The 23,717-nt window shown below is 37.8% G+C and overlaps 1 protein-coding gene across 1 annotated transcript in view; it reads left to right on the plus strand.

Annotated features, from left to right (window-relative positions):
• Positions 1 to 23,717, plus strand: part of MAPK13 (mitogen-activated protein kinase 13) — a 30,035-nt gene continuing 6,318 nt past the window's right edge. The window contains exons 1-8 of the mRNA XM_070939692.1: positions 1 to 199; positions 3,799 to 3,928; positions 6,868 to 6,926; positions 12,248 to 12,356; positions 15,279 to 15,308; positions 18,315 to 18,362; positions 20,388 to 20,502; positions 21,923 to 21,994. Coding sequence (XP_070795793.1) covers positions 81 to 199; positions 3,799 to 3,928; positions 6,868 to 6,926; positions 12,248 to 12,356; positions 15,279 to 15,308; positions 18,315 to 18,362; positions 20,388 to 20,502; positions 21,923 to 21,994 — 682 coding nt within the window. The 5' untranslated portion in view covers positions 1 to 80. The remainder of the gene's footprint in view (positions 200 to 3,798; positions 3,929 to 6,867; positions 6,927 to 12,247; positions 12,357 to 15,278; positions 15,309 to 18,314; positions 18,363 to 20,387; positions 20,503 to 21,922; positions 21,995 to 23,717) is intronic.

Below are 23,717 nucleotides of genomic sequence, written 5' to 3' on the forward strand. Positions count from 1 at the left end.
GCGTGTGGTAAAATCTGGATTGGCCCTGAGTTTCTTTGGAACTTGGTGTACTGGAGAGTTCTACTCCAGGCACAGAGGAGATGAGCTTTGCCAGGCGAAAAGGCTTCTTCAGGCAAGAAGTAAACAAGACAATTTGGGAACTTCCTAGACGATATACTGCTATCATCCCTGTAGGATCTGGGGCTTATGGCTCTGTCTGGTGAGTGACTTTCTGGATCTCAGGGCTTTGGCAAAATGGGAAGTGGGGATGGATATATAGGATCCTGGAATCCTAAATTTTGAGGAGGAATCACAGGGAATCACTTTATTTAACTCTGGTGAATATACATTTGCATTCTGGAAAAGAGATTTGGTTTCCTTCCGGCCACAGTTTTCAACGTCATTCTAAGCGTCAGCTGATCAGATATTGAAAGTTATCTGCGTATGGAAACCTGGGTTTCCAATGGTTCTTTTTCTGCAAAGCCCCTTATTTTACAATTATTTGGTATCTTGATCTTTAAACAGGGTGAAGCACAAATACTATGCTGTGCTGTTTGTTTGCAGTTGGAAGGAAAACAATTCAGATATTGCTGGCATGACAAATTAATAAGGCGCATCTTCTAGCACCATTTTATTTTCAATTAATGGTTATGTGCCATCAAGTCATTTTTGATTTCTAGAAACTACGTAGCTAAATTATTTCCAATACTCTACTATGAAAATGTGAAGGAACACTTAACAGTTCACGGGGATCAAATACACAGTTTCCTTTTTTCTTAGTAAAGGAAATCTGCTTAAACCTTCCAGTTTCCACACTACACTTTTTCAAGTTAGTTGGACTTGGATTACCGGTATATACTGTATTTGACATATAGAAAGTGACTATAGCAATGCATGGAATGATGTCTTCTTTTCACAAAACATTTATAGCCAGAGAAAAATGATAGTAATCTGCCAAAGATTTGCAGTATGATTATGCTATGCTGTTATATGAAAAACACTTTACGAGCTGGGAATAAATTGTGGTAACTCCCACAATTTTCCTCCAGGCTGGTCAAAGTGTTATAGGGCCTGGGACGAGTGTTGAGATGAAATAAGAAGATGATATGGAGGAAGGAAGGGACTCTTTCCTTTTGTACTTCCCAACACAGAGTCCAACAGTCCCAGTTGCTACTGTTATCAGACAAATCTTGTTTACATTAAACTATTCTTTCTAAACTACCCTCTGTGCTTTGGTTAAAGTGCAATGACTTTTACACCGCACAGGTTCTTGGGCTGAAATGCCTGGAGCAGACATGCTGTAACAGCCAGAGCCAGTGAGTCAATGCTTTTGTCACATAGAATATATATGTGGGGTGGGGTGATTTTGTTTCTTTATATTATGCTGGCTTCTGAGCGAGATGTATCTAAAGTTAAGATTTACATCCATGATTTTTGCAGATATTTTCACATGACAGCCTAATTTGAAATGTTAATTGTGTATTGACTTATTCTGACTAATGTCAAATGTAATATTTTGTAGCTACAGGCGGATCCTAGACAGATTTAAGGCATTTAAATAGTTTGTTTATAGCCATTCCTTTGTGTTTACAATCAAGGGAATAAAAAGAGCAATCATTTATTTTGGATCTTTAACAGAGTTCAAATTCCTGGATATATATCTCTTCCTCAGAATCAAATGAACAAATGCCAGGTAACACTGCCAAACATTAACTTCAAATATAATAATGTTGGAGGGAATTCCTTTGGGGAAAGACCCTATTGCTTTTTCTCAGGGCTAAGGAAGCTGTCTGTCTGTCCCACATAGACCCAATCTTGCATGAGAAGCAATGAATGAAATATGACAGGTTCATTGAGTGGCTAGCTTCTTTAGTATTGGTCAGCAAATACTGCATTACAGGAAATACAAAACTGATTTTTATCCTGCTTCTTCTGAAAAATGAAATGGGTGCTTCACTCATTGCATTTAAAAAAAAGTTTATGGCATGTAAAATATACATTCCCTTTCCAGTGAATAGTGTCAAAAATCTATCAACAATAATAGCAATAAACATACAGAATATTAATTAAAACAGAAATAAATCCAGATTGCAGGTGACTTTTAAATGAAATAATTAAATTTATAATTTAATAATAATGAATAGCAATCATTTTTATTTAACTATTAAAACCAATCCAAGTCCTGTATTCTAAAGGTACATCCTGCTATTCCTCTTTTAGGTAAGAAATGTTATAAACATTATAGGTAAGAAAATTCAGACAAAGAGTGAAAACCAGTGAGTTAAATAATAATATTAAAGGTAAGAAATTAAAAGAGAAGGAAATCTAAATGTAATTGAGGTCATCATAATACACTAAAGCTCTCCACACCTTTCTGTCTTTGAACTGCCTTTAAATTCTTTTTTCCACCACATCCATACATAAGTCCATACATTGTCTTTTGTTTTCTAAGATTCTCATCTCTTTTTTTTTTTCCAGGATCTCATCAACTTCATCTAATTACAACATTCTCTCTGCTCACATACTCTTCCTTGATTTAGAATTATTTTTCCATATGCATTCATTCCTCATTTGACAAAACGTCTGAGCGTACATGATTTCAACAGATCATTTTGTACTCAATTTATGTTAATTCATCACCTATTCATTCTTAACCCTACCCCTATCTCTTCTTGCTTTACGATCTCTTCTTCAGTAACTCATTCCTACCTCATTCACCTTCATTGACATTTCTTTCTAATGGTAAGGATATTAATAGTCAACTCAGGCACAATTTGGCCAGAATGTCACAAGCACAATCAAAACTCAGTTTTACTTCCAGAATTCTCACACTATTCTATGCAAGCCAGGATTTCTAATCTAGAAACTAACTTTCAATACTGCTGTTCACATTCCACTTTCATCCTCCTCTTCCTGCTCTTCTTCCCAGTTATACAGAGTTATATATTTATTAAGTTTTAAGTGAATATTAATACTAGATGCTAAGAAATTATAGTTCAACAGTTTAAAATCTCCCCTTGAACTTTTTGATTGGTGATATTACAAAGTTCCCTGAGAGATGGAAGAATTTTTGAAAGTTACAATTTTTGGTATTGAATTTGTGTCCCATTATTTGGGAAGGTTGTGGTTCCCAAACCTAATATTCTCCAGATTGCAATACACTAATGCTGGCAGAGAATTATAGTAATTTCAAAATTTCTAGAAGGCATCAGTTGATAAGGACTAGTAGAGAGCCTCATTCATTTAGTTTATAACATATATGTACAAATGAGTTTTTACAGATATATGCATTCGGAAATAAAAGTGTCTATGTAGATATGCTCCCCAGGTAACACAAGAGCCAATTTATGTAGACTCAACTTTATACAAATGTTTCTATAAGTCATATCTAAAATGCATAAAAGTGCATTTTTCATGTGTAATGCAAATTAGTAGAGCTTGTAGATGAATCTACACAAAAACTAGATTATGCAGTTTTCCAGAACAGAATGGTTAAATAAATCAGGAAGCATCTGCAGTCTTTGGTTCTTCATCATGTAAAAATGCAATGGAAAATACATTTACCACTATGTGTTAAGAACAAAGCCTTAAGTTTATATGGCAGTGTCCTTATGCATATTGATATATCCAGAAATTCATTGAATTTTCATCCAAATACTGCAGCAGTACAGCTAAAGCTGCAGTCCTAGTTATGCTTCCTAGACCATAAACTTCACTGAATAAAAACTCTCTTACCTATAAATATGGTTAGGATTTCACAGATCAGCATAATGCTTCCATGTAATTTCCTTCTGAATATTTTTCTTTGTTTTGCCATAGTTCTGCAATTGATAAGAAAACAGGAGACAAAGTAGCTATCAAGAAGCTCTGTCGCCCATTCCAGTCTGAGATTTTTGCCAAACGAGCCTATCGGGAACTCACACTGCTAAAGCACATGCAGCATGAAAATGTGAGTAGCTACTTCTCTGTGTATGTTTGCTTGTAATAATAATAATAATAATAATAATAATAATAATAATAATAATAATAATAATAATAATAATAATAATAATTTTAGTTCCATACTCAACATCAGGTTGAGAAAGTTTTAGAGAATGAGAAACTCAAGATCTTGTGGGACTTTAGGATTCAGACTGACAGGCACTTGGTCCACAACACACGTGACATAACAATAGTTGAAAAGAAAAAAGTATGGTTCATTGACATTGCAATACCTGGTGATGCACGAATTGAAGATAAGCAGCAAGAAAAAATCACAAAGTACCGGGACTTACAAATTGAAGTTGAGCGACTGTGGAAAAAGAAATCGTGTGTTGTCCCGATTGTAATTGGAGCCCTCGGAGCAATACCCAAAGGGCTACCCCGCTATTTAGAAATTCTAAATTTGCTGGACTTGAACATTTTGACTCTACAAAAAACCACCTTACTTGGAACAGCTTACATCCTCCGACGATACCTTAACAGTTCCTAGGTCCTTGGTTAGGACTCGAGCTGCTGAGCTATTAACCAGCCTCAAAGGCTGTGAATCTCACTAAAGATTAACCAATAAATAATAATAATTTTATTTCCATACTGCCCTTCTCCCGAAGGATTCAGGGCGGTGTACAGCCTATTTAAAAACACAAGACAAAACAGTGATTAAAATTTAAAATAATTAAATAGATTTGGCTCAAATTTAAAACCCCAGAAATTTAAATACCCCAATTTAAAACTATTATGTTGATAGCCCAGCCTGGCGGAACAACAGGGTCTTCAGTGTGCAGCGAAACATCCAGAGGTCGGAGATCTTACGTATTTCCGGGGGCAGTTCGTTCCACAGGGCAGGGGATCCCACAGAGAAGGCCCTCCCCCTGGGTGTCGCCAGCCGACATAACTTGGCCGATGACACCCGGAGGAGACCCTCTCTGTGGGAGCGAACTGGTCGGTGGGAGGCTATTGGTGGCAGAAGACGGTCTCGAAGGTACCCGGGTCCTATGCCATGGAGTGCTTTAAAGGTGGTAACCAGCACCTTGAATCGCATCCGGAAGACCACTGGGAGCCAGTGCAGCTCACGCAGGAGGGGTGTCACGTGGGCACAACGAGTTGCGCCCATAACCACCTGCGCGGCCGCATTCTGGACCAGTTGGAGCCTCCGAGTGCTCTTCAAGGGAAGCCCCATGTAGAGAGCATTACAATAGTCCAAAAGAGTTCTCTGTGTTTTACACAAATAACAACTGAATTGGAAAGAGAAAAGTGAGGGAAAAGAAAGGGGGAAAAGAAAGAAAAGGCATAATTTCTATCTTAATCTGAGACAAAAATTCAAATAAATAGCAAAATATGCATGGCCAGAAGAGTAACAGCTTGCAGTACCAGCTTCTCTGAAATGACAGATCCATCCCTGCATCTGACAGACGGATCTCATTCATTCAAGTTGCTACATTGACTCGAAAGTTATAAATTGGTGCCATATTAAGTTTGGACCATCAGTTAACCATACTCGCAAAGATGGAAGACAACCAGCCAGTCATGTTCTAATATTTCCTTTTTCAACCTGATTGAGTTTGAGATATGTTGGATGCTTTGGAATTCTGCAAATTGTAGCCCTGGTACGTCTGAGGCTAAAATTAGATGCAATAAACGTTCTGTCAATCGGATGAAAAGAGGGAGAAGTTTTTAATACTCATTTTCAATAACAAGGATAACTTGTCATGATGTTAACATAGCTGAATGCCCTGGTCTGCCTACTGATAATCATATTTCAGTTTTTGCTGAAAGATTGAAGAGCCACATAATTGGTTGGATAAATTATACTTGGCAAAATGTAATTATCTACAATATGCTATGAATAAATCAAATACTTCCAGGCAGCCCCAAAGTGTAAAAACAAGCCTTCTTCACACTCTGCTGATGGGTTCCTAACATCCTGATAGTAATAGTTACTTCTTAGCCCATTTTCCTTCATCCTTCCACCCCAATTTTCTAGCAATAGTGGATTTATAGTACTGTATACAAGCTAGGCATTGCAGTTACTGCCTGATACAGGTACTGAATTTCTGTACTTCAGGTTTAATGCTACTGCCTGATTTGTGGTTTGGGTAGAAATCTGGTCCTTTCATGCTATGCATTCATTAAACTACAAGTTGTTGTTGTTGTTGTTTTAATTTAACTAAGCTCTGTACCAACTAGCACAGCAAAAGTTTTATCAATTGCTAACTTACTGTAGGGCAAGTGTAACATAGTCATAAGTGGCTGCAAATGACATCTAAGAAATTCCACTCCTGACACCTTCTTTCCTGTGTCTCACACTTTGATTTATTTTATGTAAGTCCTATGCACATGATTCCGGCAAGGAGAGACATGACACATCCCTATTACATGGCATCTTCTTGACATCAGTCTAGTGTATTGGAATCTCCTATTCTCTACATGAACTAGATAGGAAGAGTGCAGCATCATTTTGCATGACACTCTGTTAATGGAAATGTCTTTCTTTTCTAAATTCAGTAGTCTTTTGGGAATGGGACTCCCGCCTGAGTTCTAATAAGAATGAAACCTGTGCAAACAGATATGCTGGCAGTTTTCTATAATTGCTGTTTTCCCAGCTACAGTAAAGTGTCACCTGTGGTGCAGCAGGCTCTAATTAATCTATAAAATATTGATGCATCCAGAATTTGAAACGTACATTCTGTACAACTATCCCTGGATTTATTCCCTGGTCTTGGAGCTTCCTATGAGAACATCACAAAATATAAGACTTCCCCTTTCCCAGCTCATTGCTTGGAAAGGCCTCAAGTTGCCAATTAACATGGCTTGGTCTCTGGTTGGGAAAGCAGAATGTTTTTATCATGTTAGATAGATATGTTCTTGTACTCTGTGTAAGCTAACATTCCGAGTCTACCTCTGCTGCAGGTTATTGGATTACTTGATGTCTTCACTTCAGCTACTTCATTTGATGGATTCCAGGACTTGTAAGTTTGCATTTTCTACCCTATGATATATTATAGCTCTACTGCAGAATTATAACAGAATAACAGAATGGGAAGGGACCTTGGAGAGTTTCTAATCCAACACCCTGCTCAAGCAGAAGACCTTGCTCCATTTCAGACAAATGGTTGTTCAATCTGTTCAGTGTTGGAGTATCCACAATTTCTGGAGGAAAGTCATTCCACTGATTAATTGTTCTAACGGTCAGGAAATTTCTCTTTAGTTCTAAGTTGGTTCCCTCTTTGATTTGTTTCCATCCCCTGCTTCTTGTTCTGCTTTCAGGTGGTTTGAAGAATAGGTAGATCCACTCTAAAATAATTGCTTTTAAAGAAGGCACAACAGCTTGGTCCCTTAATCGTTTTCTCTCAAAATATGTGTTTTCCGATGGTCTTAGGCAACCCCTGTGAAAGGGTTGTTCGACCCCCAAAGGGGTCCCGACCCACAGGTTGAGAACCACTGGTTTAGCTGATTCAATCCTGCAATCTTGATGTGCTCCAGATTCCTTCAATGAAACAATGTCATCTATTGGAAGCACGTTTCCAATAGATGGAAGCATGTTTTCTTTGTAGCAGTTCCTGCCCTCTGAATAAGGTGCATTCCAAGATCCAGATTTATTTATTTTATTTTATATTTGAATTTATATACCGCCCTTCTCCCCCTAGGGACTCAGGGTGGTGAACAGCCAAAATTAAAATACATACAATATAAAAGTTAAGATAGCTAAAATAAATTAAATCAATCGGCCCCCAATTTAAAACCCCAAAGCTATACAATTAAAAACTACCCATAAAAAACCTAATTAGGCTAGGCCGGCCTGCTGAAATAAAAACATCTTCAGGGCCTTACGGAAAGTGCGGAGATCTGGGATCAGTCGTATTCCAGGAGGAAGCTCATTCCAGAGGGTGGGTGCCCCCACAGAGAAGGCTCTCCCCCTGGGGGCCGCTAGCCGACATTGCTTGACTGACGGCACCCTGAGGAGGCCCTCTCTGTGAGAGCGTATTGGCCGGTGGGAGGTTATCAGTAGCAGAAGGCGGTCTCGTAAATACCCTGGCCCTAAGCCATGGAGCGCTTTAAAGGTGAGAACCAACACTTTGAAGCGCACCCAGAAGACCACCGGGAGCCAGTGCAGCTCGCACAGATGGCTCCTATCCTACTATTGTTTAAAAGAGTTGTGAAGAACTGACTCTTTTTCCAGGCCTTTGGTTAGGAAGAGTAATACCTCTACTTCACTGTGTTTGTCATTTTTATCTTTGTCTTTTATGTTTTAGTGATCGTATTGTAATGTTTTATTATTATGAATAGTTGACAGTCGGGTGGTATACAGGTTTAATAAATTATGGTTGGTCATATAGTCAGCCAGAAGTTTAGACTGGATTTGGCATTTTTATTCACCTATTGAGTCCTTCCTAAGGACCTGGAATAGGCAGGTGTTGTTGTTTGATGATATTAAAGATGATGTCACAAGATGTAAGCAGTTTCAAGTAAAATTGCCTTTTACAATTGAGTGATGATGATTTTGTCAATGTTGATTGTTTTCAAGTGATGCTCCAGATGTTTTGGGACTGTATTCAAGGGTGACTTTTGCCGCAGTCATTCTACTTCTATTTGCAGATATTTGTATTTTGTGATTTTCTCCAGTTTTTCTCTACTATTCTATTCTGCTGTTGCTATTAAATAGTGGATCCACTATTTAGATTTTATTGTCCTTCTTATCAGCTTATCAACAGTCTAAGGTGTTGTATGGCAGGTGTTGATCTGGTTGAATTCTAAAGTTCCAGAGTGTTTCAATTTATTCAATTTCTATTATTTGGTCTGTTTTGTGATGTCACCAGTTTTTGCTTGCAAGCAGATGGTATTTCTTGCAGATATTCCACTGCACCATTGTTACTTCTTTGTCATGCCATTCTTTGTAGTCAGGCTGTGTGATTTTCTTGCAGCAGCTAATTAGGTGTTCCGCTGTTTCTTCAGTTTTTATTATGATGATGGTTGGTTGCATAGTCAGCCAGATGTTTATATTGGATTTGGCATTTTTTATCTACCTACTGAGTCCTTCCCAAGGACCTAGGATAGGCAGATGTTGCTTGATGGTATTACAGTTGGTCGCATTGTCAGCCAGATATTTATACTGGATTGATATATTTTTATCCATCTATCAAGTCCTTACCTGGAATAGGCAGGTGTCATTGTTTGATGGTATTAATGATATTGTCACAGGATGTAAGCTGTTCCAAGTAAAGCTGCCTTTTGCAATTGACCGATAGCGATTTTGACAATGCTGATATTTAAATGGTGCTCCAATTGTTTTGGTATTGCATCCAAGGTGGCTACTACTATTGGTACTATCTTTGTTTTCTTTTGCCACAGTCAAAAGAATTGCAGGTCTTCGTATTTTGTAATTTTCTCCAGTTCTTTCTCTTCTCTTCTGCTATTTTCAGGTACTGCCATCTCCATTATCCAGGCTTTTTTGTCTTTTTTAAATCAACAATTTGTTAAATTTATGGTGTTATATGGCTTATCTGAAGTCCGAGATACTTCAGTTTCTTCATTTTCTAACAACAAACATGATAAAGTGGCAAGAATGGTGCATTGGGATATCTGCAATTATATATATATATATATATATATATATATATATATATATATATATATATATATATATATATATATATTAATATATGTAAATGGCAATATAGAATATTGCTATTTATCCACACGCAAGAACTGGTGGGACCACAGCACAGACAAAGTGCTCATTATTATCAATTACACAAAAACATGAAATCACAACTGCCAGTTCTTTAATTAGTATTGGCTTTCATACATATCGAGTTCTTACCAAAAACTTTTGTTGTAATGTAACAGCATAGTATATGTGTGGATACAAGCAGGGTGGAGTTTCACAATTGACAGATGGACATTTTGTCAATACCTAGTTTGTTTTTGTTGCTGTTAGTGCAAAGTACACTTTTTACATACAATTTAGCATCCTGAAAATTCTGTCTTTAACTGTTGCTTTTAAATTAGAAACTTTCTGGGGCCAAACTAGTGGAACAATTGCTACTCATAATCAGATGTTCTGTTTACGTTTTTTTTAAAATGCTCCCACTGGATCTCAATTTCCCAAATGAAGAAATGGTATTTTCACCCTGCCGTGCATTTTTTCCAATGGAACTTTGATGACAGAGATTTACATTTGAAAATAGATGACATGGGAGGAGAATATGCTTTCTGCCAGAATTGGCATCCCATAACAACCTTTTATCCTTGTAATGTTTTAATATTTAATATTTATACAAAAAAATTGCCTGCTGAGAGCAATCTGTGTCTCACAAAAACCAACCAGGACTGTGAATACAATCCGTATTATGGGATGGGCAATATTTAATAAAATCTGAGATGATTGATTGGGGAGGTATTTATAATATGTTCATTAATTAATCATAAAACATAATTGGAAAAGACATTAGAGGTCGTCTCATGAAACTTGCTTGATACATGATTTAAAATGCAAAACATTTTACACTCTGTTGACACAATCTAGCTTCTACATAAATGCCTTTAATAAAGACTACCACATTTAGGGCAACGACTAGCAGAGTAAAATCTACAGAGATGCCTCCCCCCCCCACATTTCAAGGCAGTTATTTTTTTTCCATAAACAATTGGTACAGTTACTTTTAATATTTAGCTTAGGATTGCTTTCTGGTAATGTTATGCACCTGTCCTTTTTATATTCCTTGATGGAACAATGAATACTAAACAATTGCACAAAGTCTAAACTAATCATATAAATTTAAAAGAAAAACAACATATCAGCATCACTAAAGCAAAATATGAAGCTATAATATTCAAATATATGTAAGAACGGGCTAGTTGTTTTTTAAAAGTCTTTATATAAAACAACATGTTTAATGCACTTTGTGCAGAGTACAACTTGTGAGTACATTTTTTAAAAATTTTGCTATTGTTTTCTGATATTCTTACCAGTTCAACTATTTCGAAACATGGGTCTAGCATTCTTCTGAAATTGGATGGAAGTGGGGCATAGAGTGAAATAGGAAGGGACAATCAATAATTGGTTTTAATTAGTAATAAGAGAGAATGAAACTGCTGTCAACAGGGCTTTCAGAAGTAGACAAAATAATGAAGAAGCAGTCAAAATAGAACTCATTCCCCTTGTCCCAGTGATAGAAACAATAACATACAGAACTACACAAGATACCCATCGGCAGAAGATCCATAATGCACCCAATGTTGACACAACTAGCAAAATCCAACTCTCTTCCTCAGATTAAGTCAACCTTCTCTGCAGCACCGAGCAGCAATTTTGTTTTTGAAAAATAAGTCTAGTGTTCTTTCAAAAGGGCACTAAACCTGTCTTTATAGAAGCTTGCATAACATCTGACAAATATTTCAGGAAGTGCCAATTGACATTCTGTAGACAAGTACCTCCGTGGAAGCTTTGTCTCTGCTGATTACTGCAGTCCAAATTGAAATGACCATGGAGGGCAGTCCCCGTGATTTGAGGGTGAGAGGCTAACCTAACCCATAGCAGCTTAGATGGCCACTAGAAGATGGACAGGTTCCAAATCCTGACCATCACCCATATCATCAATGAAGCATGCTAGAATGTATCCAGAGCAAGAATTGTGTTGGGAGGAGATGGAGAACAACAGTTTAAGTTGAAACAGTTCACTTTAAGATTACTTTAAGCTGCCATAGGTGTCATTGGGGATTAAAAGCAATATCATAAGGAAATGTTTGTGATATGGTTTGTATCATAGTTAAGGGTTTCAAAGATGACTCTTACTTCTATATAATTAGTAACTACATAAGAAGTCAGTGCAAATCAAGTGGGACTTAGCTGCCAGTCAATAGTTATTTTATCTGGTAGTCCCTTGTGTTGTGTGAATAAACACAGTGCCAGAAATTGAAAAGCATAAATTAAATGGATCTGCAAACCCAGCAGTGTGAGTCTCACATCAACTAAACTATTAAATTGACAATAGGCTTATTTAAAACAATAGATATAGTGGTTTCAGAGAAGTTCAGATGATTTTGTTATGGGCTGCAGTAAAATGATTAAGTTACAATAATATTGTTTGCTATAGTATTTCGTTTAATGAGATAAACCTATTGTTCCCATTCCTGGTTCTAAAATACACACCTGCACTCTTATTTCAAAAATGGGATTTTATAAAATCAGTAAGAGTCTTAGCATGAATTAGTTACTATTTCTGGTGAACTATGTAACTCCATTATACCTTATATCTTTCTCTGATACTTACTTTTAAAAAAAATTTAGTTACCTGGTGATGCCATACATGCAGACAGACTTACAAAAGATAATGGGACACCAATTCAGTGAGGAAAAGATTCAATATCTGATCTACCAGGTTTTGAAAGGCTTGAAGGTAAGTAACTTCAGAAAAATTCAGAAGAGAAATAAACTTCTGCCATTTTTGCCATTTCTTTAGCATCTTTGTAGTGACATCTTTTACTAGATTTTGAACATATAATCATAGGATTGAAAGGAGCGAGAGAAACCTTAGAGATCATAAAGTCTATCTCCCTGCCTAGTACATGGATCTGTACTTTAGCACCCCTGACCAAAATCCATCCAGCTTCCATTAAAGACCTCCAATCAAGCAGTGTGTGCATTGGTGAATTTTACTGTAGTCTTTCTTTGTAACGTACACCAGTTTTTCTTATCCTGTCTTCTGGAATGACTCTAAATAATTCTGCCCTGTCTTCCATACAATAGCTCTTCAAATATTGAGACAGCTACAGTATCATATCTCTCTGCAAACTTTTCTTCTCAAGCTAAAGACACCCAGCACCAGCTGTTCCTCCTATATTTTTCTATCCAAGCCATCTTATTGTCTTGGTTGCTGTTTTGTGAATAAATCTCTTAAAATGTGGTACTGAGAACTATTCAAGGTGCCGTCTAACCAATGCAGAATAGAGAGGAATGATTTTCTTGATTTGACATGCTACATCTGTTGATGTAGCTTTTCTTTTGGGCAGATGCCTTTTGGCTCATAATAATTTTATAATAAATCCACCAAGACATTCAGATTATTTTCCATGTCCTGATGTTAAACATGCTCTGTTATTTGCTATAACCAAGCCTTTGTTTTTTTCCTACATGAATGAAAGATTTTACTTCTGTCCCAGTTGAAATTAATTGTGCTTGTTTCTGCCCATTTCCCCAATTTTTCAAGATGCTCTTGAATCTTGATATTGTCCTCTAAGGCATTTGCTATCTCTTATATATTTATTATCTACAAATATGATAATTACTTTTTTCTAACCTCTCATTCTGGACAGTTATAAATATTTTGACAAACAGAGTCTAACCCTGGTGATATGCCACTTGACACTTTCCCTCAACACAACACACAATCACCCTTTGTGTCTATCAGATTTTTGATAGCTGCCTTATCTGAAAGGGATTTTTCCTAAACATGAATCTCTCCAATTTCTCTTTAGGAAGCTTTATTAAAATGAAAGCAGATGTAGTAAAAGAATAATGCACCCCTGCAATAATTCCTTCCAGCCTGATAGGGAGTCACTGGCATGATGGCACCCATGGAGTATGATTGTACAAGCTCTGTTTCTGTCTAAAAACAGCATAAGCCAGTCAACTTTGTGCCATTTTCTCTATTAAGGTCTTATGACAAGCCTGGGCTAATGGTTTGCTGAAATCAAGGTACATTCCTACAATCAAATAAATTAACCACTTTGTCCAAAAATATCAACTTAATTTGGCATGATTTCTTCTTGATGAACACTTGCTGGCTTCTGCCAAGTAATTTATTTATTTTTAATTCTCCTTAATCAGCTTTTTAATAATCTATTGCAGAGTTTTATCATGTGTCAATTACAGGCTTACTGGTTGGTAATTATTCTGGTCCTTCCCTTCCTCTCCTCTCCCCTCCCCCACCTTACTCCTTTGTGAAGATCAGAACAGCATTTGCCCTTCTCCATTCTCCATAATTTCTCAAAGATCACAGACAAGGGCTTGGAGGTAACATCTGCAAGCTCTTTCAAGATTTTCAGATGCAGCTGGTCTGACCTGGAGATTTAAACATGTTCACAGAAGTTACATGCTCCCTAACGGATTGCCACTCCTTCCTCGAGGGAATTGTCTTTTAATAGAGCAAGGAATAAAAATATCACAAGGAAGATGAAAGAGAAAAAAAAAAGAGATTGAAAGGGGCCTTTTTTCTGCTTGTCATCTGCTACTACATTACCATTTCTCTAACAAGTGGTCTCAGCTCTTTCCTTTTTCTTCATTTACTATTTAAATGGCGGCCAGAAAAAAACCCTTCTTGTTGCTTTTACTTCCCTTATTACTTTAAAATTCTTTTGTGCTTTAGCCTTTTGAACTTCCATGTATCTCTTGCATGATTATATCCAGGGATGTGCTTGCAAGAGCTGATTGTTAAACTTTCTGGAATTTTGATACACTTAAGTCCTTGGTTTGCTTGACCTATTGCTTTGCATATTGATGTCCACATGAGGTGGACCTCATCATTTACAGGACCTGGAGTTTCTCATCTCAGAAGCATCTCCCATTTCTGAAGTACAAATCATTTCCATCCACAGCATCTGGCTTGTAGCCAAGATAGCTTGGTTAGAAGCAAGATGGCTATTATCTCTGTATTGAATTTTTCATTATCCGTGTCCTCACTTTGGTTCACACCTCCTATCATGCCCATCCAGTGGTGACCACACCTCCTGGGGATTCTGGGGCTAGCCGTTCAGCATATGAAAAGGTCATCAGTAATGGAAGATTGCCAGAGCTCATGATTTAGCAAAAATAAGGAAAAGGAGAAAGTTGCAAGGAAAGAGTTTACTTCACCAGAATCACTTTCACAAAAAAACAACAGGCCTCATCGGGGTTCCTTGTGCTTGTTGACAAGAAGCTCTGAGGAATTCTAGAATATTTCTATTGGATTATTTTTCTTTTCGGTAGAAAGGGTGTTTCCACTTTCTAAGGGTTGTTTTGAGATAATTAATCCACATAGAAAGATATTTTGTGTACCCTATAGAACAGAGGTCTCCAATCTTGGCAACTTTATGACTTGTGGACTTCAACTCCCAGAATTGATGGGAATTGGAATTCTGGCTGAGGAATTCTCTGTCTCAGGAATTCTCTGGCTGAGGAATGCTGGCTGAGGAATTCTGGGAGTTAAAGTCCACAAGTCTTAAAGCTGCCAAGTTTGAAGACCTCTGCTATAGAACATGCTCTATCACAGGGAATCTTGATTAATATCAACTATGGAGGAGGCTGTCTGTAATCTTCCTGTTGTCTTTTTCTTCTTTTGCAGTATATTCACTCTGCTGGAATCATTCACAGGGTATGTTCTTTTTAAAGTTATTCCTGTTCTAGAGTGTACAGCTTACCAGTGCAGCCTTCTACAACCTGGTGCCTTCCAGGTGTGGCTCCCATAATCTCCCAGCGTCAAACGCCTCTGGCCCCAAGCTATGGAAGACTGCACTAATGCATATTGCTAAAGTTCTTTTGTTGTCAACCTTTTCAAGCCTCTTTGGTATGTAAAAAGATCACCTAATCTCTATTGCTATGCTGAAACCAAATGACCTTTGTTTTCTGTCCCCCCCCAGAAGAGAACCTGCACATCTCCCTAGGCCTAGACTACAACTACAGCCCCTCTTATCCTATTCAGCTGATATCATCCTACCTCCAACTTTGGAAATTCCTTGTTTCCTTTGTTAACATTAATGTGGAGAAACACATTTACAATATAAATATTTTTGCTTTATATTTTGCTATATATATATTTGCAAGAGTATAGAGAGAGGGGGGATGTGTGAAATTGCTAAATTCTTTCTTAGCCCACTGATTCTTCCTTATAAAATAACTCAGTAGTTGGAAAACAACAGAAGAATTAAGATGTTCTCCTTCCATATATTTACAAATATAGAATTAATTAATTAAATCAGGATTTATTTAGCAATGCTGGCCAATTGTACATATCTGCCCTCAGAAAAGAAAAAAAAATCATTGCGCCAATCCAAAACTTTTTTCGGTCAGGAACAGGGCCAAGATCATACGCCACATGACGCTCAGGCCAATGTTTTAATAAACATAAGTTTTGGTGCAATGTTCATGTAAGAATTTCTGCCTCTTCAGTCTCTCCAGTTTCCTGCTGCAGGTGGAAGCTGGTAGCTACATGGCATGTCTCACCTTAGGAAATACATTCTATCCCCACTGAGATATACTTCATTTGACATTTCCCTCATGCATTTCAGGATCAAACCCTGTAATCCAACTTGTTGGCTCACCTTTTTCTATGGCAGTTGAAAACTGCCTGAGGAAAACATATTACATGTCACCCAAGCAGAAGACATCATTAGACAGACCTCGTGCATGCCCTGAGGCCAGTTTTTAAACATAGAAATAATCCAATGAAAACATTACAGAACTGAGAGAGAGAGACTTTTACCCTGTTTCCCCCAAAATAAGACATCCCATGATAATAAGCCCAATCAGGCTTTTGAGTGCATGGCAATAAGGCCAAGCGCTTATTTCAGGGTTCAAAAAAAATATAAGACAGGGTCTTATTTTCGGGGAAACACAGTAAGTACCTTTCAAAGAGGAAGAATATTTACCTGGTTGAACACATTTAGCAGAAATGTTTCACACTGTCCTATTAGTACATATCATGCAATTGCAGAGATAGTCAAATGCGCAATACTTGGAGTCTCAGAGAATATTTACCGGTACATTCTCATTAATTGTGGAGAAGGGGAGGAATTTAGTTCTTAATAATTACAACAGAGGAATTGGGAAATGAAAGGCCTTAATAGAATGACTACTATCCTCTCTGTTTTGTCATTCTGCTGCTGCAGCACAACAACAGGGAGAGATAGAAAAACAGGTTTTCTTCCCTGCCCCCCTCCTGTTGAGTGAAGTGGAAGGCAATTTGCCAATGTGGCATCGGGTGTTTGGGAGAAAATTGTTAAGAAGAATAAGGAAATTTGGTTCTGGCAAATCCACTGCTGTTTTGTGACACCCTCAGCTCTATTGGTAGACCATCTATGGCAGTGGAGCATTCACAGGCAAAGCAGGAAGATTCCTGCTTGGTGTTCTTCCCTCCAAAATATTGCTAGAGCTGTTAAGCGAGTTAAAAACTCTCTGTCAACCAGCAAGAAGAGTGCAATGTAAATTGTACCCAATTTTTGAGCTTAAAATTATTAAATTAGTGGGAACTGGATTACAGTTTAAGAGCTCATCCACACAGTTCCTTATTGTAGCACAAGCATACCCCATTACTGTTTCCCCAAGGACAGCCTCCATCTCATAGTCAGCCCATTGCTTCGGCAGACAGACGTCATGTATTACCTTCCTTCCCTTCTCCAGTACCTTTGGGTTGGCAGTTCTGGTGTGGGATCCTTCTTTTCATCTGCTTCATGTGGGTTGCACATATATTTTCTGTGCTGTTTTAGCCAAACCTGGCCAATCTAGACTGTGTAAAGACCTCAAATTGACTAGCCTATCCCTGGCTTAATGCACCTAACTGAAAGGTTAACTGAATAGACCTGGCTCTTGCACCTTTGCAGCCTACATTCCCCTTCCCAATGGACAGCCTGCTTTTGGGGAAGCCCTGCCTCTCTTTCTCACAGGATGTTCTTTGAAAAGTTCACCCCATCCCAGAATGTAACCTAGAAGAGGTATGGCTTCCACGTACAGTGATGTTTGCATGTACAGATCCAGTTAACAATGAGATGTCAGCAAAGAGACCCAAACGTGGCAGATGGCTTGAAAGGGTGACTAGCCAACAGATCCATGGGTCACAAACATTTTGAGAGAAGTGATGTGGATGTATGTAAGAGACACTATAATTCAACATATGTCTCATACACATTAACATATTTGGCTTCAGTAATATTTATGTGGGGAGCAGGTGCATAAAGGCTGTACAAATCCAAGTGACCATTAACATGCAATTAAGAAAAACAACCTCTTTGGTGGCAGCCAGTAGTCATGAAGTCAATAGATTAACAATCATTTGAATCAAAAAGTATAAAAAAGATTAATGGAATAGAATGACTAAACCTTACAACACGTCCCTGGTAGACATTCTATATACTAATCAGTAGCAGATTTTTCATTTGAATATTGTGGCTGGTCACATTCAAATTTTTAGCCAGGGAAACTGCTTTTTCAGTGCTGAGGACCAAGTGGACATCGGACAGCCTGGATCATGTTAAGTGCTTGTTAGGGAGCAAATCCGATGCGTGGCTCTGGGATGGGAGGAAAGAATGTGCTTATTATGTAATTATTTACTCTAGGATCGAATTGTGATAGCGACAATGGAGTTTTCTAATTTTGTATACTGCAGGATCTAAAGCCAGGCAATTTAGCAGTGAATGAAGACTGTGAATTAAAGGTAGGATTTTTGTTTTTGTTTAATGAAAAAGTAGACTGCATTGTTGGTTTGATCATGTTATTCTGAATCTTCAGTGCACCTTCATCTGCAACACATTATTTGGAAATAACACCTACTTATTTTGATGGGATATCTAAAGATAGATTCATTGAAATCAGCCAATTTAAAGTGCACCTGGGTGATAACATATTTATTTCATTTTATTAAGCAATTGCTTTGTTTGAAATGGAATTTTAGATGACATCATCTAAATTTCCCATATTTCCTATTATTTCCTCCAACTATCTTCTCTCCTTCAAAAAAAAAATCTATTTTTTATTAATTAGGAAAAAAAGTATGTTCGCAAACAGCCTTCACCTAGAAGAATCCTTATATTACGTAACAGTACATATAATTAGAGTTTAATTATGTTCTCTGTTTTAAACCTATACTGCAGAGCCTCAGAATTCAAATGCACGGTAATATTAAGTTTACATCCCACTCTCAGTTTTAGACTTGCACTGTAATGGCATCTTGAATGATTTGTCAGTACTCTTTCTATAGTAGAATGGAGTATATAAGAAAGACTCCTGGTGGTATAGAGGTTAAAATTCAGTATTGCAGGCTAACTCTGTCCACAGCCTGTAGTTCAATCCTGATGGGGCTCAAGGTTGACTCTGCCTTCTGAGGTCAGTAAAATGAGAACCCAGATTGTTGGGAGCAATAAGCCGGGATTGTAAACCACACAAAGAGCACTGTAAAGACTATGTTATTGCTATATTTTCTGCCCTTGATTTATAGCTAGCCTTGGCAAATCTTTAGAACATGAGTTTTGGCAAAGTATCTGAGTCTTGGTTATCAAGATTATAACACTCAAAAAAATGAAAGAGAACTGGTTTCCCTCAGGCCTTTCCCACCTGTACTTAGTCATGCTATAAACATGCCCTGGCAATGCTGCTCTTGCTTCTCTGTTCCCATTAGGTTGTTTTCCTCTTGTCCCCAGCCCATGACTGAGGCTGGTTTAAATTATCCTCAGCTAAAGCAGTGTTTTCCCCTTATACCAACAGCATCCAATGACAGTCTTAAGATGGGCAAAATTTGTTATGTTTTTCCACCACTGTATGACAGAGATCAAAGATGTGTTCAGAGAATTATGATTGATCATTTCAGGTGATGAAGACACATCCTCCCCCATCCTGTCACCCTTTTCTGCACCAGTTTTGCTCGAGCAGCTGGACATCTTAGTGTAGTGCCATTGGCTTATTAGAATTGCACAATAGCACTGCGCAGTACTGAAATTTCTTTAATTCTATGCCTTTACTTTGATCCAAGGCAAAATTAGCATGGAATGATAGGATCAGGATTGCCTCTCATAACAGAACACTGAAAACTGGCATTTGTGATATATCTAAAGAAGGAAGAAGAGGGCAGCCCTGAATAAGTGCTATTTTTTGACTCAGAGTTCTTCTTGATCCCAGCCTATTTTTTTTTTTTAATATTCCACATGGATTATGACAGAATGGGATGCCAGAGGATAGGGCACAGGTAGGAGAGATGACAAACATTGTCCTGCTGCAGTGCTGTGACTGGTGACATGCTGAAGAGGGAGGTCAGCACAGCCAGAGGGATCAACTAATTGTTGGCTTATCACATGCTGTACCCACAACATCAAGATGACACAAGTTGATGGTGACTTAGAACAGATGGCAACAGAGGCAGCCTAGGCATTGTAATTAGGCAGCACATTTCAAGCCAGTGTAGTTTCCTGCTGACTCAAAGATGGGTGGATTGCCTTTTGGCTCAACAATGGGGAAAGGCCCTCAGCTGACATCATTAAAGCTAACGTGCTTTTAGTCACCACTGTGTTAAAAAGAAGAGATGGCTTTGTAATAGCAATCTATTGCTTCTAGGAAGCACTTAAGAAACTTTGTGGAGCCTTCTGAAAAAAACAAAAAATTATTATTATTATTTTGCTATTGCTGTGGATACATCGCAACACTGTTCTGTACATTTCTCATTGCACAAAACAATTTTTCATGTTTTTAGATCTTGGATTTTGGCTTAGCAAGACATACAGACACAGAGATGACAGGCTATGTTGTAACTCGTTGGTACAGAGCACCTGAAGTGATTCTGAACTGGATGCATTACAACCAGACTGGTGGGTTAAATTCTTTATTTGGGGAGGGGGGGTGTTGGGAAAATCTTAGTAAATTGTGGATTAATGGCTAACTCTGAAGTTTCTATGTGATGTTTAATGTATTTAATTTCCCCCTTTTTTCAATAAGTACAATACAAACCCTCACAGCATGACCTGATTCAGATTATGTTAAACTGTGGCATTCAAACTGCACGAGCCCAATAATTAGTTTGTAAAACATAGTATATAGCTTTGCAAATGAAATGCCCAAAGTATGCAGTCTGCTTTTCTTCAAGCAAACATTAATTAAAGTACTATGGCTTCTCCTACTTTGCTTACTGAGAAGTTGTATTCTTTTCAGTGATGCCTATACCCAGATAGATGCACAAAAGATTTCATCTAAATTGAATTCTCACCTTCCATAAACTGCAGACAGCTACCATGGACTGTGTTATATAATTTTATTTTCACCACTATTAATTTCTAAAACTCAGATTAATTCAGTCCGATGATTTTGCATAGAATAGAACAGAATCTTGTTCTGTGTCTCCTGGTTAATTGATCAGCGTGAGTAATTTCTTACTCAATTGCATTGTGATATGTGGACACATGTGCTTCAAATGCAGCTGTTTACAAAACTATTACTATTGTGAAAAAGTTGTTTCGTTAGTCTAATGCAGGGGTGTCAAACTCACATCATCACAGCAGCATCACTTGACGTATCGGGACTAAACCGTGCGTAGGCATGGCCAGTGCGTGATGCATCCGGCCTGCGGGCCACAAGTTTGACAGCCCTGGTCTAATGCATTTCTCCTGTAATAACACCTTTGAATAAAAAGAAGCTAAAATATCTGAAAAAACCATAAGTGCCAGCCATATATTTTGTGTAACCAAATTAGGATAGAAAAATTCTGAATACACGCTTGCCCATTATAGTGTCCTCAAAATGGATTGCTCTTCAACACCCCGATCCTCTACAAGCACGATCAGAGAGTTGCTGGCTAGGAATTATGTTAGACATAGCCCAGTGTGTGTGTGTGTGTGTGTGTGTGTGTGTGTGTGTGCGCGTGTGTGTGCAGCAAGTTGGGGGAAAACTTCCTTTGTGCAAAATAGCTCATTGCCTTATAGCATTTAAAGAGGATTTCAAAACCATAAAATAAGAATAATAAAAGATAATATTACAAGATGGACTATCAGTTTTATGTTGAAAAAATCTGGATGACCACAAGATGGCAACAAAGAGTTAGACTTTTCTGTATCTCTTTACTGCAACTTGTCTGGATTTTTGCACCCAAGCTCTGATAGCTAAAGGTACAGTAATGTAACTTGTAAACAAGAAGATCTGTTACAAGCATGCATAAAATGTGTATTTTAGTTTCCAATGCCGCTATTTTAACTTTAGCATTAAATCCTTTCTTGTATATTTCTCTTTTTCAAACAGTGGACATCTGGTCTGTTGGTTGTATCATGGCAGAAATGTTGACTGGGAAAACTCTGTTTAAGGGTAAAGACTGTATCCTTCTCTGTGCCCCTGTCTGAAACTGATGCTCTCATAGTTTGGACTGAAAATATAGATAACATAGAGGGTTTTTGGTAGGAAGAAATCTAGTATGAAAATTCAAAATACTTATGCTTGCAAAAAATAAGTACTGTGAGCAGTGTTTAATCTAAAAATCTATTTTCACATATTGCGGGATTTTAATTAATAGCATAGTTGTGTCAAACAAGGTTATTTAATGTTTCTCTCTCCCTTTGATGCTTGATGTTCATCACGGGTGGATCTTTAGCTGTGTTCAAGACAATGTATAAATAGATTGTGCAAGGCTTCACTTTCAAAAGCAAACATTACTTCAGGAAGCATTAAGCGCCAACATAGCTCCTGTCTGTTCAAATTGGGTAGAAATTAGGATTTGGGGGGGGAGGGGGGAATGGGATTAAGAACAAGTATGGGGGCACATGTTGTATTTGTTAGCAACAGTTTAAAACTGTTGACTCTATTCCTAGGTTTTATGGAGTTGCCCTCAGCAGCTGATGCATGATCCTGGGAAAAGCCATGCTTAGCTGAAGGTGCTCCTGACATGCACGCCCTCATGTATGTCCACATGTGCTCCAAATCACATTTCACCCATCACATCTCAATTTCTTCACAGCTCTGTCTGCAGCTCCTTAAACCAAACAAGTTTTTTTCTGTGAAATGACACAATTCTACTACCTTTTTATTTATAAATTCTTCTATAAATATAGCCACAACTTCCAATATCTCCTCTCTCTGCTTCCTTCTCCACAGAGTTCCAAGATTCACTAGAAGGAAGGCTAAGGTTACTATATACACAAGAGTTCTAGCAACTGCTGTTCTTTCAAACAAGACATGTATGAATAGTCAGTAAATCTTTGATGGTGCCTATGGTGGAGGGGGCTAGGAAGTGGGAAGAGGCCTGCTGTTTCTATGCAGATGAGGCAGCCTACATCTGCTCTTTGCTTGGATCTTTTGCCAATCTCTTCAGCAGTCTGAAAACTGACATGCACACCGCACACTTATCTCTGTTGATGAAGCGGCGTTTAAATGTTTAGGCAGGAGATCATAGATTATGCTTTAGACATTTCTGATATAAACTGATATTCTGAAGTTGTTCCTATTATAGGTAGTCCTCAACTTATGACCACAACTGAGGCCAAAATTTATGTGGCTAAGCGAGACATTTGTTGAGTGAGTTTTGCCCCATTTTATGACCTTTCCTGCCACAGTTGTTAAGTGAATAATTGCAATTGTTAAGTGAGTAACATGGTTGTTAAGTGAATCTGGTTTACTCATTGACTTTGCTTGTCAGAAGGTTGCAAAAGGAGATCACATGATCCCGGGACACTGCAGTCATCATAAATATAGTTGCCAAGCATCTGAATTTTGATCCCATGACCATGGGGATACAGCAACGGTCGTAAGTGTGAAAAATGGTCATAAGTAACTTTTTTCAGTGCTGTTGTAACTTTGAACGGTCACTAAATGAACTGTTGTAAGTGGAGAACTATCTATACTTTAACACAAATGATTGGGGGTTGCAGGTTTTATTCTCCCTAACTATCAATGATCTAGCAGGAAAGATTCAGTATCTCTCAGCCTAATGATGCCAACAACAAGGTATGATGGAAGCAAGCTATATATCTTGCCCTTTTATAGAAAAAGTAGAATAAATATATGGTAAATGGAGCCATTTATGAAGGTTTTTTTTTTTTTTTTT

This window comes from Pituophis catenifer, unplaced genomic scaffold, assembly GCF_029215685.1.
Source record: "Pituophis catenifer annectens isolate HBS135680 unplaced genomic scaffold, rPitCat1.0.hap2 SCAF_3, whole genome shotgun sequence".
NCBI classification, from domain to species: domain Eukaryota; kingdom Metazoa; phylum Chordata; class Lepidosauria; order Squamata; family Colubridae; genus Pituophis; species Pituophis catenifer.